The sequence below is a fragment of the Balaenoptera acutorostrata genome, chromosome 11 (assembly GCF_949987535.1).
Source record: "Balaenoptera acutorostrata chromosome 11, mBalAcu1.1, whole genome shotgun sequence".
In the NCBI taxonomy this organism is placed as follows: Eukaryota; Metazoa; Chordata; class Mammalia; order Artiodactyla; family Balaenopteridae; genus Balaenoptera; species Balaenoptera acutorostrata.
The window spans coordinates 17,808,571-17,825,737 of NC_080074.1; the positions used below are offsets into that span (position 1 = coordinate 17,808,571).

The 17,167-nt window shown below is 35.7% G+C and overlaps 1 protein-coding gene across 5 annotated transcripts in view; it reads left to right on the forward strand.

Moving 5' to 3' along the window:
- The window catches only part of SLC41A2 (solute carrier family 41 member 2), a 147,849-nt gene that overhangs the window by 108,867 nt on the left and 21,815 nt on the right, over positions 1 to 17,167 (forward strand). For all 5 annotated transcript variants that reach the window (XM_007165751.2, XM_007165750.2, XM_057556701.1 and 2 more), the window contains 2 exons: positions 493 to 624; positions 1,659 to 1,807. In XM_007165751.2, coding sequence (XP_007165813.1) covers positions 493 to 624; positions 1,659 to 1,807 — 281 coding nt within the window. The remainder of the gene's footprint in view (positions 1 to 492; positions 625 to 1,658; positions 1,808 to 17,167) is intronic.

The following is a 17,167-nucleotide window of genomic DNA, read 5'->3' on the forward strand; positions in this document are numbered from 1 at the left end:
TACTTCTAGGCATCAACTCCCCTTCCTCTGAGTATATGAGAGGATAATCTAGGTTAAAAGACTTTCTTGAGTATTTTTTTCAGTGTCTTATACCCATTTCTTTAGTAACCTGAGAAGACACGTATCAAGCCTTGTCTATTTGAGTAAATCTAGCTTGTTTTCCCTGTCATTAAGATGATAAACATGAAATATCTTGTTACCTAGTTTTATATCTTGGTTGTGATAGTAATTTTTAAAAATTACTTACTCTGCTTTCAGACCAAACAGTGAGTTAGATTTGAAAAAATAATGAATGAGTCTTCCACAGCAGTGATTTTATGCCTTTGGAATATCTACCTCAACATTTAATAAATCAACATTTCAGAAGAATTCTTTGTTTGTTTGTTTTCTTGGCCCAGGATGTGACATAAAGAGGCTTGTATTCGGTTGAATGTATGCACATTATTTAAAATATGAAGATAACTACCTTGTTTGTTTTTCCTTATGTTTCAGGTATTGGTGGTAATTTGGTAGCCATTCAGGCTAGCAGGATTTCTACTTACCTCCATTTACACAGCATTCCAGGAGAACTGCCTGATGAACCCAAAGGTGGTTACTACCCATTTAGAACTTTTTTTGGTCCAGGTAGGTGCTAGTGGATTTTTGCATATTTTATTTCAGGAACTATTGCTTTCTATGAGTATAGGCAGGCAACATTTGTTGAATACATATTTTGTTTGTGAATATTGCATAGTTTTCCATTTCTGAGAGCTAAATAGATTTTAAATACTAGAATAGATTTTGTTCACTAAATCTCAGTGAACAACAACAAAAAAAGAATTTGGATCAATTCTGCAGTTGCTGAGGAACTTTGTATAGTTTTTCTCTTTTCTTTTTCTCTGGGATATCTTGTTTTAGGAGTCAGGAAAGAGGAACCTTGTGCATATAAGAAAGCACTGTTAGGTGATTTAGGGAGACAGATATACCATCTGTCTTTTGTATATTAATCTTTTGGACCTTTCTAAATGTAGGCATTTGATCCCAAACAAGCAGAATGAGAGGGGAGGATAACCTTAGTTACAAGGACATTATTATGTCCCAGGCATATGATATCCAAAAAACTAAACCACAATTTTAAATTCTTGACAACTTTTTTTTTTCTGACGAAAATAAATGTAATATAATAAATGTAACTTTTGAATGAGGATCAGAAATGCCCAGTCTTTTAATTGCAGTGAAAGAATTCTAAAGGAAAAATAAAATAAAAACATTTCATAACCAAAGGTCCTCTATTAGAAGATCATGAGATGTCATTTAGTCATTAAAATGATCAATAAAAAGTAATTAAATGATGTAGGGGAAAAAACACATTTCAGTACTTTAAGAACTTCATGTTTTTTCTTTTGTCTTTCCTCTGTTTTTATAATAGATATTATAGTTTGACCAGTGTTCTGCATAGCAAGTTTTTATCAACCACCTTTTATTTAATTAATATATAACATATAGGAAGAATTTTTAAAAATTAAGTGAATTGCAAATAGTTAAAATTTATTTTTAGCAATCGAATTTTATGTGATTCTATGCAATATAGTAACTAGTAGTAATCCTCAAATTTTAACAACTGTGACCTATTATTCACCAAAATATGATTTTAACAACTTTTACATTTTATATTACAGGAGTAAATAATAAGTCTGCTCAAGTTCTACTGCTTTTAGTGATACCTGGGCATTTAATTTTCCTCTACACTATTCATTTGATGAAAAGTGGTCACACTTCTTTAACTGTAATCTTCGTAGTAGTATACTTATTTGCTGCTGTGTTACAGGTAAGAGTTAAAACCTCTTGCAATCTCTTTTATGCTCAGATTGTTGTAAAAGTGTAACTGTAAATCTAAAGGCATAAGAAATATTTTAACATTTCAAAAATCAGCTGAATGCCTTCATATTGATTTGATCTTCTTAAATCCAATAACTTTTAATATGATTTGATCAATAGAACCGTTGAATTTCCTGTTTCCTGGATTCTATGTCTTCCCTTTTATTTGTTCTCTTCTTTTGTATGAACACATCTTCAGATAAATTCCTGAGAAAGACTGTTGCATAGGAGAAAAATTTTTGAGTCTTTGTATTTTGTAAAATGCTTTTACATGAATAGCTTGACTGGATATAGAATTGTTTCTTTTAGAATTTTGAAGTCATTGCTTCCTTGCTTTTTAACTTCTCCTACTACCATTGAAAAGAACAACACATGCCATTCTCACTGCTGATCTCGTGGTACAGAACTACTTTTATCTTTCTAGAAGCTTCTAGAAAGAAAATCTTCTCTTTTTCCCTATTGTTCTTAAATTTCTTCTGGTATTTATCTATAAGTTTTAAAGTAATATGCCTAAATTTCTAGTTCATGATTAATCTTCTTTAGACTTTTGCTAATAAAAGTTGAGGATTTGGGGGCTGTTACAATGCCGCATCTTTCCCATATGGTTATATCACAGTTTTTGGTTAAATTAGTAGTCAGTGTTTCTATTATTGGGTATATCTAAACATTGTTTACTGTAGAGCCGGATAGTGTATTATATTTCCTGTTTGTGTATTTTACTTTTCTTTGGGTTAATAATCACATCTTTTTTCATTTACCTCATTTTCCATAAACCCATCCTAAATTTTTTTTCAACTGTTCCAGCTTTATTTTGGCTTCCTAGCCATGGCTTCTTGCTAAGCTCTGTAGGATTTGGTACCTCCTACAGTGAGAAATCCTAACTTAAGAGATGCATTCAAATAATTCTTTGAAAAGATAACATTTGAATTTGGCCTTCAGGGGGTTTGTAGGAGTGGAGCTGGAGGATAAGTATGTGGAAAGAAACTGCATTGATGATAATGATGTTAATGAAATTCACTGACATTTACAGTGTTTCCTGTATGACCAGCATTGTTCTAAGTGCTTTACGTGTACAGATTTACTTCATTCTCACAAATACTCTCTGAGATTTGTCCTTCTGATATAAATCAGTGATTTTTAAAGTGAAGTACGTGCAAAACAATGCATTGTGTACAGAAAGAGAAGATTAAAACTTCTATTTATATATGTCTACCTCATTTGCTTAAAATGTCTATTTTCTCCTATTTTTATGATTGCTTTACAATAAACATTAGCACAGTGTTACGTAAGTATACTCATTTATATTGAAAGGGCTGCATAAGCTAAAACTTTTGGAGGTTACTGAGTAAAAAAAGCATAGAGATGAGAAAGCACAGAGCTTATGCCAGAAAGAGCAAGTAATTCATACAGAGGATCTAACTAAAAGAAGAGAAGATGAGGTTAAGAAGGTGGATTAGGGCCAATGTAGAAAGGCCTTAAATGCCAGACAGAGGAGACAAGAATCCACTCATAAAATAACAAAAACCCTTAGGACTTAATTGATATTTTTAACTTTTCTGTAATGCTTTATAGCGCCCAAGATTTTGTTAAAGGTCACTTATCAAATCATTCATTCATTTATTCATTCAATAAACCTTCATTCTACTAGATGCAGGGATGGGTTTTAAATCCCAGGATGAATAAATTCAGACCCTATCCTCAAGGACTCATAGCCTGGAGGGAAGACTACTACAAGAACAAATAACTATATTATATTGTAACAGAATATAAATGCTGGGAATAGCTACGCGTAATTTGCTGTCAGAGCTTGGAAGAAAAAGCAACTAATTCCACCTCGGGAGTAATATTTTTCTACTATTCAGTAGGGACAACAGTTACTTCAAATGCATTTTTACTACTGGCTATCTTTATTGCTACATATGATATGGTCATTTATTATAATTTATGTTCTCCATGTGTGTAAGTATTATGAAAAAGATGCATTCCTCAATCCTATGGGAAATATCTAAGAGACTATATTCTTTGGTCTGTTTGTAAGCATGCCATTTTTAGAGCAAGTTCCTATTTGTAACTTTACCTCTTCACTTCATGGATGGATTTGATGTTTATGTTTATGGTTCTGTGCCAACATACTATCATGCATCATTTCTCTTATGTTCATGAAGGATATAAGAAATTTTTCTGAATTCATAAAAATATTAGATTTCAACCTTACGCTCACAGTATTCCTATATGTCTTTTGTTAACCTCTGACCTAAATTCTGACCAGTAAAGTTTGAAAAACTAGAGTTGAGGAGAGTAATTATTAGTCTCTCTGTGTCTCAGTTACCTCCTCTATAAAGTGGGAGGGATACAGACAGTCCGACTTAACGATTTTTCAACTTTATGATGTGCAAAAGCGATAACGCATTCAGTAGGAACCATACTTCGAATTTTGAATTTTGATCGTTTCCTGGGCTAGTGATATTCGGTATGATGCTCTCTTATGATGCTGGGCAGTGGCAGCGAGCCACAGCTCCCAGTCAGCCACGTGTTCATGAGGGCAACCAACCGATAAACCGATCCACTTCAGACCATTCTGTACCCAACCATTCTGTTTTTAGCCTTCAGTACAGGATTCAGTAAACTACATGAGCTATTCAACACTTTATTATAAAATAGGTTTTGTGTTAGATGGTTTTGCCTGTCTAACTGTAGGATAATGTTAGTGTTCTGAGCGTGTTTGAGGCAGGCTAGGCTGAGCTACAATATTCAGTAGGGTAGTTGTATTAAGTGCATTTTCGACTTACAGCATTTTCAGCTTATCATGGTTTTTTGGGATGTAACCTCATCATAAGTCAAGGAAGATCTATAGTATTACCTAACTCATAGTCACTTTTGAGGATTAAATGAATTAATTACATAAAGCTTGCTTCATAGTAGATGCTATATGCGTGTTAGCTGACACTATTGTTGTTGTCATTGTTATTAACATGGAACTGTAAATGGTCAGCCATTAATCTCTGAATAACAGTTGGATTTTTAAAAATTTTATAGTATTGATTGAATTTTCTTATGTGTCTTTTACAACTTTCATTTTTATGGGTTTTAGTTTTTATTTTCTCCCTAAGAATCAGATAATCTGCCAGAGTAGGTCTTTGTTTTTGCACCTGACATTGTGCATTATTTCAGTGGAATAGCTTAGAATCAGATTGTAAATTGTCAAATCAAATCTTCATGCTCTGACACTAACATATATAACACATACATGAGCACACGCATTCACACATCTCTTTAGAGACTGAGGTTGAGATAAAAAATCTTGACCTTCCCCTGCCTACTTCACTCAATCCAAAGATGGACAGAATAAATAAGTACTTTTTTTTAAGATTTTTTTTTTTGATGTGGACCATTTTTTAAAGTCTTTATTGAATTTGTTACAATATTGCTTCTGTTTTATGTTTTTTTTGGGTTTTTTTGGCCATGAGGCATGTGGGATCTTAGTTCCCCGACAGGGGATCGACCCGCGCCCCCAGCATTGGAAGGCGAAGTCTCAACCACTGGACTGCCAGGGAAGTCCCTAAATATGTACTTTTTAGAGACAAAGACTCCTTCACCACTTAAGACTCATCTTTTAATATTCTTTACTTGCCTGACTTCCTTTTTGGATCTGGATTAAATTTATATTCAAAACCTTGGTTTAAGTCCCAGCCCTTACTCAAATATTTCAGTCCACACCAGTCTTCCCATCACTAGACTCTATATTTGATTGAATATTATATAGTAAAATTTTCTAATGCCTGTTTCTCTCTGCCTAGATTCCTACCTCCTTGAGGGGAGAGACCAAGACTTTTTTCTTTTGGTATTCTCCACAAGACATGATAGAGTGGTTGTTTTTTGAATTCTTGATATTTTACTCTCTTCCCAGACTAACATTCTTTAAGGAAATTTCCCCACACCACCTAATTTCCCCAACCAACTGAATGAAGGAAATCCATTTGAAAGAAACTTGATATTGAATTTATTATAATGACATCATGACAGTTCTTTGCAGTATTTTTGCATTTACTCAGATGTCATCTTCTTGGAAGCCTTTCTTGAATACCTAATTTGGTGCCTTTATTCTCTGTTCCCATGGTACCTTGTGAATACCATTATCCTAGCTTTTCTACTTCACATTGACATTATCTGTTCCTGTGTCTGTCTCACCCATTCTAGAGAAAGGGTCTTTGTTTTACACATTTTTTTAATCTCTAGCACCCAGCCCCATTCCTAGTGCTCAATTAGTATTTGTTAAACTGAATGACTGTATCTTGCTAGCTCTGTCACCCCCTTCAGGAAGAGAAAAGTTTACAACTGTATTTAGGTACTAGAAATTCCAGAAAAACTGAAAAATCTAAATTTTCTTCTCCTTGCTCAAATTTTCTCTCTTTCACTGACCTAGGTATTTAAAATTATTTTAAAAAAGAAATAAAATAAAAGGCAATGAAAAATAAAACATAAAATACCACAAATTCTATCAGGGTTCAGTCAAAATTATAAGGATTTACTGAAATGTTTAGAGATGACATGACTTGATATCCAAGGAAAGTGCAAGGTTGGCTTTAGATAAAGGGAATTGGAAATGAGTTGAAAATTGATGAAGCTGAAGGATGGGATGTGAGACTGCTGTGGGGATAATGTGTACTATTCTGTGTACTTTTGTGTATGTTTGCATTTTTACATAGTAAGGAGTTTTTTAAATTAAGGTTTTTCAGAGCATATTGACTTCCTAATTTTGGTCCTGTAGCTAACTATTTCTTACTTAAAGTGAAAAGTAAAAAGTAAACTTGAGTTTGAAATTGTTTGAGACTTAGAATAGTTGAGTTCATGTCTTGTTCATCTTAAGTGCACACTGACTCCATTTTTTGAAACTATTTTTTAAATTTAAAAATCTACTTACATGTCACACACACATTTCGTTGTTTAGGTATTTATTATGTGTCTTGAAACTAGAAGGAACCTAACAAATGTGTTTTTGTTATGTGTCATTAAGGCCACTGAACCACAGTCAGTAGGTGTGATGGATTATACTCTTACTCATGTTCCCGCCCGGTGCCCAAGAGCAATCAGAGTAGTTGGAATATGTCAAGGCTGGAGTAATGTGCAAAAGGCATCCATATTTAGTATACCACCAACCACACTGCATTTTAAGGGTTTTTTTTTTTTCAGCATTAAGGATGGGTCAGCACCAAGCTGACCATGCTGATTACCCATTCTACCTTCTATGCCATCAGTCAGCATTTGTGAGACTGCTAGCTGTGGCTAAGGGTACAGTCACTGTCTTTAGAACAGAATTTTTCATCTGTGTCAAATTAGCCCACTGAACCCACAACTTGGATTTCACAGAACCAGAGTATTTAACATGTCCAAAACGAATTTATTTCTCTCATAATCTTTCCCACATCAGTAGGGGTAGTGGACAAGAAACCACAAGTGCACAGAGAACTAGGCCAGGCTCAGGTACACAGAGATCCCCTAAATCTCTCAGCCCTCAGCTCCTGACCCTGTGAAGTTCCTCCAGGATGGGGAGAGCCTTGCTCGCATAGACTTTATATCTCATGTGTATTGCTGCTGTCCAAATCCTGCCCATCGCAGACACTGCCATTACCTTGTTACTGGTGAGTCCAGGCAGTGTAATAGGAAGACTCCTAGATATTTCTGGGTTCTAATTCTGGTCCCTTCCTAAGTCCATAACTTTGTCTAAGGCACAGCCCTGCTCTGTGGCTTGGTTTCCTCACTTGTAACACAAGGGTGAAGATACTAACACTAAGGTAACCATATAATTTTAGTCCAAACCAGGACACTTCCGAGAATGAAAGGGAGCTGTTAATAATTATGATTAGAGTCACAAGCATACCATGACTATCTGGGACAAACCAGGAAGTAGAGTGGCCCTAGCTATCACTCAAATCCCTTCCTGCATTTCTAATAGTTGACTTTGTGAATTCCCACTCCTACAGTAAAGATGATTTGTTACAAAGCATTGTTGTACCTAATTAATAATGTATATGCTAATATTAACATTATTTGGCAACTAAAACAGTCTTTAATATTAAAATCTATAATTGCTGCTGAGGTAATATTAAGTTAAATTGGCTTTTATGGGTTAGCCAGAGAACCCAGGCAATACATGAAATGTTGTTTTCCTTAAAAATTGTATTCCAAGTCCAAATAGCTAATTTTGAATTAGTCTTTTTAAGTTAGAAGCTATCTATTTTTACATTTGTTCAGCCTAAAACAATCTCTTTCAGGTTCCTGGGTGCACTCTGTGTTCTAATATCTCTGTATTTTACCCAGAAGTCTGTACTTGCCTCTTTCTGCCATAATTTGACTTTGTTATTTTATAGTGTTCAGCTTTATCTCCTCTTGATCTGCAACTTTTGAGAGGAAAAGAGTACTGGCTGTCTTATATTAAAAGCCGGCTTATCTCCTTATCACCTAAATTGTTCATTCTGAAAATTTTCCGTCTCTGACAGATCTCTTCTTGAGGTTTGGTGTTCTGAGCCACTTTTTCAATATATATATTTAAGAGTTTCCAAAATGGTAATAGCAAATATTTATATAGCATTTATTCTGAGCCATGCACTGTTCTAGGTACTTTACATGTATGAACTCACTGAGTACTTAACACAGCCCAATGAGGTAAGTTATACTATTAGTTCCCACTTACACATGAGGCACTCGACCTTGAGAGAAGTTGAGTAGCTGGTCCAAGTCCACTCAGCAAGACGGAGTCCAGATCCAGTCTACAATCCTAACCACTGTGTTTTACAAGAATAAGTTTGACACTTTGTTTTGCTCTTAGTGAGGGTCATAGTTTTCAGGATGGCAGTTCTTGGAGGCTTAAAGCTCCCTCTTCTCTCTGGTTTCGTTAGATCTTCATGTTTCTTCCAGCCAGGTGTTTTGCCTCCAAATTGCATTCGTTCCACAGAGTTTATATGGAATCTGTGCCTACTGAAGTCAAGTAGGAATCCAGTCAAGGACGTGAATAGGTCCTGAGAGAAGGACTAAGTGCTACGGAAGTTCAATAGTGGGAGAGTATATTTCTAGGTAGGGAGGGAACCTTTATAATGGATAAAATTTTGTTTTGTGCAATCCACAGAAAATGCCACTTCAGCAAAAAGGAAGTAGCATTAAGTAAATGAGAAGACTCAGGGTATTTACAGAAATACTAAGAAAATTTCTGGAGCATAGCCTTTATGAAAGGGAGTGATGGAAAATAAGGTTGAAAACTACAGATTGTGACAAGATCATGAAGGGTCTTGCAGACCAGACTGAAGAGTTCATTTTATTCTATAGAACGATGATTTTCAACATTTTTCCCACTCCCAACAAACTTGAGAGATCTGACACATTCCTCTGATGCAGTGTCACATAATGTGGAAGGGCTTGAGCTTTGATTTCCACCACTCACTGCCACCACTCACTGCCTGTGTCACCTTGATCAAGGTAATCTCTCATCTGTTTTCTCAGCTGTAAAAAGAGGCTAAGAATAGACCTGCTTTGTGGGTTGTTATAAGGATGAAATGAGATAATGCATGTAAGGTGCTATTATTGTCTTATCATTTTAATGTCATCATCTCTAATAGCTGTGAATTACTGGGGCAGTGAGTCTCTTAGGGTGTCACTGAGTGGATCAGATCCTGTGGAATCTAGCACTGAGTCTCTACCATGATTCTAATACCCGACTCATTCCTTGGAGTCATTCTTCTAAGTAAGGAAAATGTAGCCATATGGTGGCGACCTGGCCATAAATGGAATCCCAGGATTCCCACCCAATAGCTGAGCAAGTTAATTGGCTTAGCCTTGGGCAAGTTACTTAATTCCTTGGGGGGTCTTATTGTTCTTGCCTGTAAAATGAGGATAATGATTCCTCTTTGCACAGCAGATATAATACCTGGCACATAGTAGGCCCCTATTAAATGGTGCGGTTATGTCTTTTCTTTTATTACGACATTGAGTCAAATCCTATTCCCAGATGGCATCTCAAAGGAAATATCTAAGCAACCAGGAGATTTTAACAGGTTGCCTGACTTCACTCACATTTTTTTCCTCATTCCTCAGGATTTAAGTCCACCAGATTCCAACTGGAAAGTAAGGATCTCTTTATTCTTTCTGTGACTGTTCTGCCTCTGTCTCTTAATTGGTTTCTGTCTGTCAGCTTGGGTTGAATGGAAAGTGTGAAGAGAATGATAAAGGAAATGTAAAGGGAGGACCTACAGTTCCAAGAATTTTTTTTCTAGTTGTAAAAATAGCTACTTTAACTTTGGGAGTTGATTAATATGGTGAAGGAAGGAAGTTGAAACAGGTGATTTTTTGAGATTCCTTTTTAGCCCCGTGATTGTCTTTTTGTGATACAATAGTGTGTTATGCTATTATACCTTAGGTTGTAGGGTCTTAAAATTGATACACTTTCCTAAATCCATATTTATGATTAATTCTCTGGACAGGTATGCTTGGGCTCCAGGCCAGTAAGCACAGAAGATGAAATGACTGCCTGCCTCATTGGAGGCATGGCATGCCAGAGCCCTGTGGAGCAAGGCGTTCAGAAAGGGAGCTTTTTTCCATCCTGTCAAGCCTGACAAGGATGCAGTTAGGACCAGGGAAGCCGAGTCCTCTTTTCCTAGTGTGCTGGTTAGGATGTTACTGCCTGTGCTCCGAGTTCTGCTGAAATTGCAGACATGACTTAGAGGAATTTTCACATCATCTGAAAAAAAAAAAAAAATCTTATAACACAGCTATGTGAAAGCACTTACTTGGAAAGCATAAAAACTATTTTTCAAGAAATTTGCCAGAATAAAATCTTGGTTGATTGTGACCCCAGAATATTCAGCCAGAAAATACTGACTTGAATGATCCGATAATTTAAATTTTTTTGCTATTTTAAAAAATAGATGTTTAGCACCATACTTCTTTTTTATTTTAAAGCTAAATGTCTGTGTTAGTTCTGCATAACAAGGCTAATCTAAGTTGCGATTTTTTTGTACCGTCTAGGGAAATGTGTAACAGCAAAAGGTCTCTAAAGATTTTTGCATTTATTAAAAGCAGTGTTCAAAGGGTGTCAAAAGATGATGAGACCATCATTCAATATCCAAAGTAAAAAACAAAATTTAATTTATTGCTCACTGTTGTAAAGGATCAGGGGAAATCTCTCCAAGCAGAGCAAATTACTGATCTTTTATAGGGTTTTAGGGATGCCTGGAGTTCAGGGATGGGCAGATATTCAAAAACTTGAGTAGGCCTATGTCATCTGTAGAGATATGGATACTTGGGTGTGACTACTGTTGTTAGTTGGTCTTCAGAGGTGTATTTATTGGACCGGATTTGTTCCTAATTGCCTACTTCAGAAGCAAGGACTGTCATTGATCAGCTGCCTTCTAAATGCATTCAGTAAGGCAAGTTGTTTATTGATTGAATGAATTTAAAAGCAGTTCTGGTGGCTTCTTGTTACCATGGCTAAAGATCAGTCTTTTCCTGGGAGTGTGGGAACTTCTTACTTTCTCAGTCTCCACTCTTGTTCCTCACTCAGTCAAAGCTGCAGGGTATCATTAAGGATTGTCCAGACCTTCACCTCTGTTGTTGATTCTTCTTGAAGATGAGGTATCTGATTTTCAGTTTGAGTCCATCAGCGTAATTCCTTTTGGGAGGAGGGGTCTTTGAATTATTTATTGAAACATCTGCTGGGACAGTGGCTGGGTTGAAACATTTGAGACACTGGACAATAAACATTAAGTGTTAGATAAACAAGAATAATTAGAAGTATTGTAAGAAGGAAGTGGAATATATTTCACTACCATAACCTAAGATTTTTCAGGCCTGACCAAGAAAACACGTCCCAATGATTCCCTAGGTAGCCAGACTGCCTTTTCTTTTTCTTTTTTTTTTTTTTTAGGAATTCCTTTATTTTATTTATTTATTTATTTATTTATTTATTTTGGCTGTGTTGGGTCTTCGTTTCTGTGCAAGGGCTTTCTCTAGTTGCGGCAAGTGGGGGCCAGTCTTCATCGCGGTGCGTGGGCCTCTCACTATCGCGGCCTCTCTTGTTGCGGAGCACCGGCTCCAGACGCGCAGGCTCAGTAGCTGTGGCTCACAGGCCTAGTTGCTCCGCGGCACGTGGGATCCTCCCAGACCAGGGCTCGAACCTGTGTCCCCTGCGTTGGCAGGCAGATTCTCAACCACTGCGCCACCAGGGAAGCCCCAGACTGCCTTTTCTTTTAGCTTAGATACAGATTGTTTTATTTCATCTGTAACATTAATTCAGGTATAATATGAAGTGTTGGCAATGGTTCTGGTTGGCCAAAAGAAAGTCCAAAGCCATTCTTTTATCTGTAACCATAACTGTTACTTTGCTGGTCTTAGGTGGAAGCTGTCTACTTTGTGTGCTCATCTCTTTGCTCTGAGAATCTTCGGTTAATAATCAACCTCCGCGAGTCATCTGCTTTGGGAAGTGCTCTGGAGAACTTCAGTTTAGGTTCCCCATGGTGTTACTTTCCAGCTCTGCTAAAGGTCCCTTCCATTTTTTTCCCAGAGGACAGCAGACTGTGTTTCCAGTTCAGGCTCATTCAGGGATTATGTTTTATTCATCATCTTAGACTCAGCATTCAGACCCTGCCTGGTACAGTAAATATTTATAAAATGAATATTCAGCTTTATATTATTCTTGGATTATTTTTGGCATTTCAATTATATTTCTTCATTTAGATTCTGATCTCACTGAAAGCAATAACCGTGTCTTATTCTTCTCTAAATGCTCCAGAAAGCTTATCACAGTGTTTTCTATGTTAGATAAGAATAAATATTTGTTAAATTGGATTCCAGATATATTGAGTGTACTTTGTTTGGGTGATAGGGCAAATATTTGACAGGATCTCTCATCTAAAAGAGAGAATAAATCCAATGGAGAGGTGAAACATACACATAAAACAATTTGAAGATGATGCTTTTTTAAAACGTAATATTACATGTTTAACAAGTACAAACAAAATATTCTATAAATGACTACTTAAGTGTTATAACAGTAGGTTTTTTAAACATCTTAACCACTTAAACAGAATGCTAAACTTTATTATTTTTAATGGATTTGTAAAAACTTTGATTTTGGAGTATACTTGATTTACAATATTGTGTTAGTTGCAGGTGTACAACAAAGTGATTCAATTATACATATACATATATCTATTCTTTTTCAGATTTTTCCCCATAGCTGTTATTAGAATATTGAGTAGAGTTCCCTGTGCTATACAGTAGTCCTTGTTGATTATCTATTTTATATATAGTAGTGTGTATATGTTAATCCCAACCTCCTAATTTATCCTTCCCCTTTGGTAACCATAAGTTTATTTTCTGATTCTGTGAGTCTGTTTCTACTTTTTGAAAATAAGTTCATTTGTATAATTTTTTAAGATTCCACATATTAATGATATCATATGATATTTTTCTTTCTCTGTTTGTCTTATTTCACTTAGTATGATAATCTCTAGGTCCATCCATGTTGCTGCAAATGGCATTATATCATTCTTTTTTATGACTGAGTAACACTCCATTGTATATATGTACCACATCTTCTTTATCCATTCATCTGTCGATGGACATTTAGGTTGTTTCTATTGTAAATAGTGCTGCAGTGAACATTGGGGTACTTGTATCTGATCAGATTGTGTTTTTCTCCAGATATATGCCCAGGAGTGGGATTGCTGGATCATATGGTAGCTCTATTTTTAGGTTTTAAAGGAACCTCCATACTGTTCTCCATAGTGGCTGTACCAATTTACATTCTCACCAACAGTGTAGGAGGGTTCCCTTTTCTCCACACCCTCTCCAGCATTTATTGTTTGTAGACTTTTTGATGATGGCCATTCTGACTGGTGTGAGGTGATACCTCATTGTAGTTTTGATTTGCATTTCTCTAATAATTAGTGATGTTGAGCATCTTTTCATGTGCCTCTTGGAGAAGCACATGTGCCTTCTTTGGAGAAATGTCTATTTAGATCTTCTCCCCATTTTCTGATTGGGTTGTTTGCTTCTTGATATTGAGCTGCATGGCTGTTTGTATATTTTGGAGATTAATCCCTTATGAGTTGCATGACTGCAAATATTTTCTCCCATTTTGTGGGTTGTCTTTTCATTTTGTTTATGGTTTCCTTTGCTGTGCAAAAGCTTTTCAGTTTAATTAGGTACCATTTGTTTATTTTGTTTTTATTTCCATTCCTGTAGGAGACAGATCCAAAAAAATATTGCTACAATTTATGTCAAAGAGTGTTCTGCTTATGTTTTGCTCTAGGAGTTTTATAGTATCTGGCCTTACATTTAGGTCTTTAATCCATTTTGAGTTTATTTTTGTGTATGATGTTAGAAAATGTTCTAATTTCATTCTTTTACATGTAGCTGTCCAGTTTTCCCAGCACAATTTATTGAAGAGACTGTTTTTTCTCCATTGTATATTTGTACCTCCTTTGTTTAGATTAATTGACCATAGGTGCATGGGTTTATTTCTGGCCTTTCTATACTGTTCCATTGATCTAAATATCTGTTTTTGTGCCAGTACCATATTGTTTTGATGACTGTAGCTTTGTAGTATAGTCTAAAGTCAGGAAACCTGATTCCTCCAGCTCCATTTTTCTTTCTCAAGATTGCTTTGTCTATTCAGGGTCTTTTATATGTCCATACAAGTTTAAAATTTTTTTGTTCTAGCTCTGTGAAAAATGCCATTGGTAGGGATTGCATTGAATATGAAGGTTGCCTTGGGTAGTATAGTCATTTTGACAATATTGATTCCTCTAATCAATCCAAGAACATGATATATCTTTCCTTCTGTTTGTGTCATCTTCGATTTCTTTCATCAGCATCTTATAGTTTTCAGAGTACAGGTCTTTTGCCTCCTGAGATAGGTTTATTCCTAGGTATTTTATTCTTTCTGATCAGAATGCTAAACTTTAAAGTTATTTTAAAAAGTAAAGTTTCACAATGAAATAAAATGTATTTCACAATGAATAGGGCAAGGGTAATGAATGATCTACACCTTTATGCAACAATATATTCCCAACAATATTGTGAATCCCACAAACATAAGGTTGAAGCCAGACACAAAAAGAGCACATAATATGTGATTGCATTTATATTAAGTATAGAAATAGGCATTAACAGCTAAAAAAAAAAAAAAATGTAAAGGAAGGTTGATAACTAACTTCTGCCAGAGTAGAACTGAGGCAAAGTAGGGAACAATGACTTTTGGTGGGTGATCAGATTCTTTCTCTTCCTCTGCCCCATTTGACAAGCCACTGTTCTTAAATGGCTCATCTAGAAGGAGAATATGAACTAATATTTATGATGTCTATTAACTGCCAGACAATATGTATTTTATTCACATTATTTCATATAATCCTTTGAGCAGTCCTCTGAGATATGTATTGTCATCCCTACTTCTCAAGTGGCAAATACAAAAACCAAAAGCGTTAAAAATTTGCCCAAGTAATAGAAGTAGTTAAGTAGTAGATAAAATTTGAACTTAGATTTGTATTACTTCAAAGGCTTTGTTATGTCTACTCCATCACAGGGTAAGTAAAAGGGTCAAGAACTTAACCTGGTAATTTCATTAGTGGAGGATGATGGGAAGAGGCTCTATATTAGGGCAGGGATCAGCAAACTTTTTCTGTAATGGGCCAGGTAATCAACATTTTAGGCCTTGCGGGCCATATGGTCTCTGTCACAAGTACTCAAATCTGCCAAGACAGCACAAAAGCAGCCATAAACAATATGTAAATAAATGAACATGGCTGTGTCCCCAAAAAACTTTACTTATGGACACTGAAAATTGGATTTTGTATCATGTTCACAAGTTACAAAATACGATTCTTCCTTTGATTTTTTTCAACCATTTAAAAATGTAAAAATCGTTCTTAGCTTATGGGCCATGCAGGTGGTGGGCCAAATTTGGCCTGCAGGCTGTAGTTTGCTGACTCCTGCTCTAGGCTGTTGCTGGGAAGAAGACTCTACCAGAGTCCTTGTATATATTTAGGCATTCCCTTTCTAAACAGGTTCAAAAGCTCAGCAGATATTTGTCAAACCTCTCCTGTGTGCTCCACTGCTACTTGACATACAAAGATGACCTCTCCAACCTACAAAAGCAATTTAAAGGAAAATAACATTAAGATATAATTTACATACAGTAAAATACACCCATGTAAAGTGTAGAGTTTGATGAGTCTTGACATATGTGTACAACCATATAACCACCACCACAGTCAACGTATAGAACGTTACCTTCACCCCCAAAAAGCTCCCACCTGCTTCTCTGCAGTCAGTTCCCATCCAACCCTGGCTCTAGGCAGCCACTGATCAGTTCTCTGTCACCATAAATTAGGTTTCCCTTTTCTAGAATTTCATATAAATGAACCTAAGTATGTACTCTTTGTTGTTTCCTTGTTTTACTCAGCATGTACTTTTGGAATTTAGCCATATTGTTACATGTATTAGTAATTTGTTTCATTTTTGCTCCTTAGCATTCTATTGTATGAGTATATCACAGCTGGTTTATCCATTCACCTGCTGATGAACATTTGATTTGTGTCCATTTTGGGCTATTATGAATGAAGCCGCTATTAACATTCATGCACAAGTCTCTGTATAGACATATGTTTTTATTTTCATTGGGTAAATACCCAGGAGTAGAATTACTGGATCGCGTGGAAGATGCATGTTTAACTTTATAAGAAACTGCCAAGCTGTTTTCCAAAGTGATTATACCATTTTGCCTTACCATTAGCTTGAGAGTTTCATATGCCTCACATCCTCACCATCACTTAGTATTGTCAGTCTTTTTACCTTTATCCATTCCCGTGGGTGTATTGGTGGTAATCTTATGGTGATCATAATTTCCAATAACCTGATGACTAATAGTATGGAGTATCTTTTCATGGATTTATTGGCCATTCATGCTTTCTTCTGTGAAGTTCAAATCTTAGATCCATTTTTTTAATTGGTATTGAGTTGTAAGAGTTCTTTATATATTCTGGATACAAGTCCTTTGTCAGATATAGGCATTGGAAATACTTTCTCCCAATCTGTGCACTGTCTTTTCATTTTCTTAATCATATATTTTAATAGCAGAAGTTTCAATTTTAATGAAGTTCAGTTTATCAATTTTTTCTTTATGGTTAGTGCTTTTTGTGTCCTAAGAAATGTTTGCTGATCCCTAGAGTTTTAGGGATATTTTCTTTTAGAAATTTTCTGGTTTTAGCTTTTATTTGGATCTCTGATCCATTTTGAGTTTATTTTTGTATATGGCGTGAAA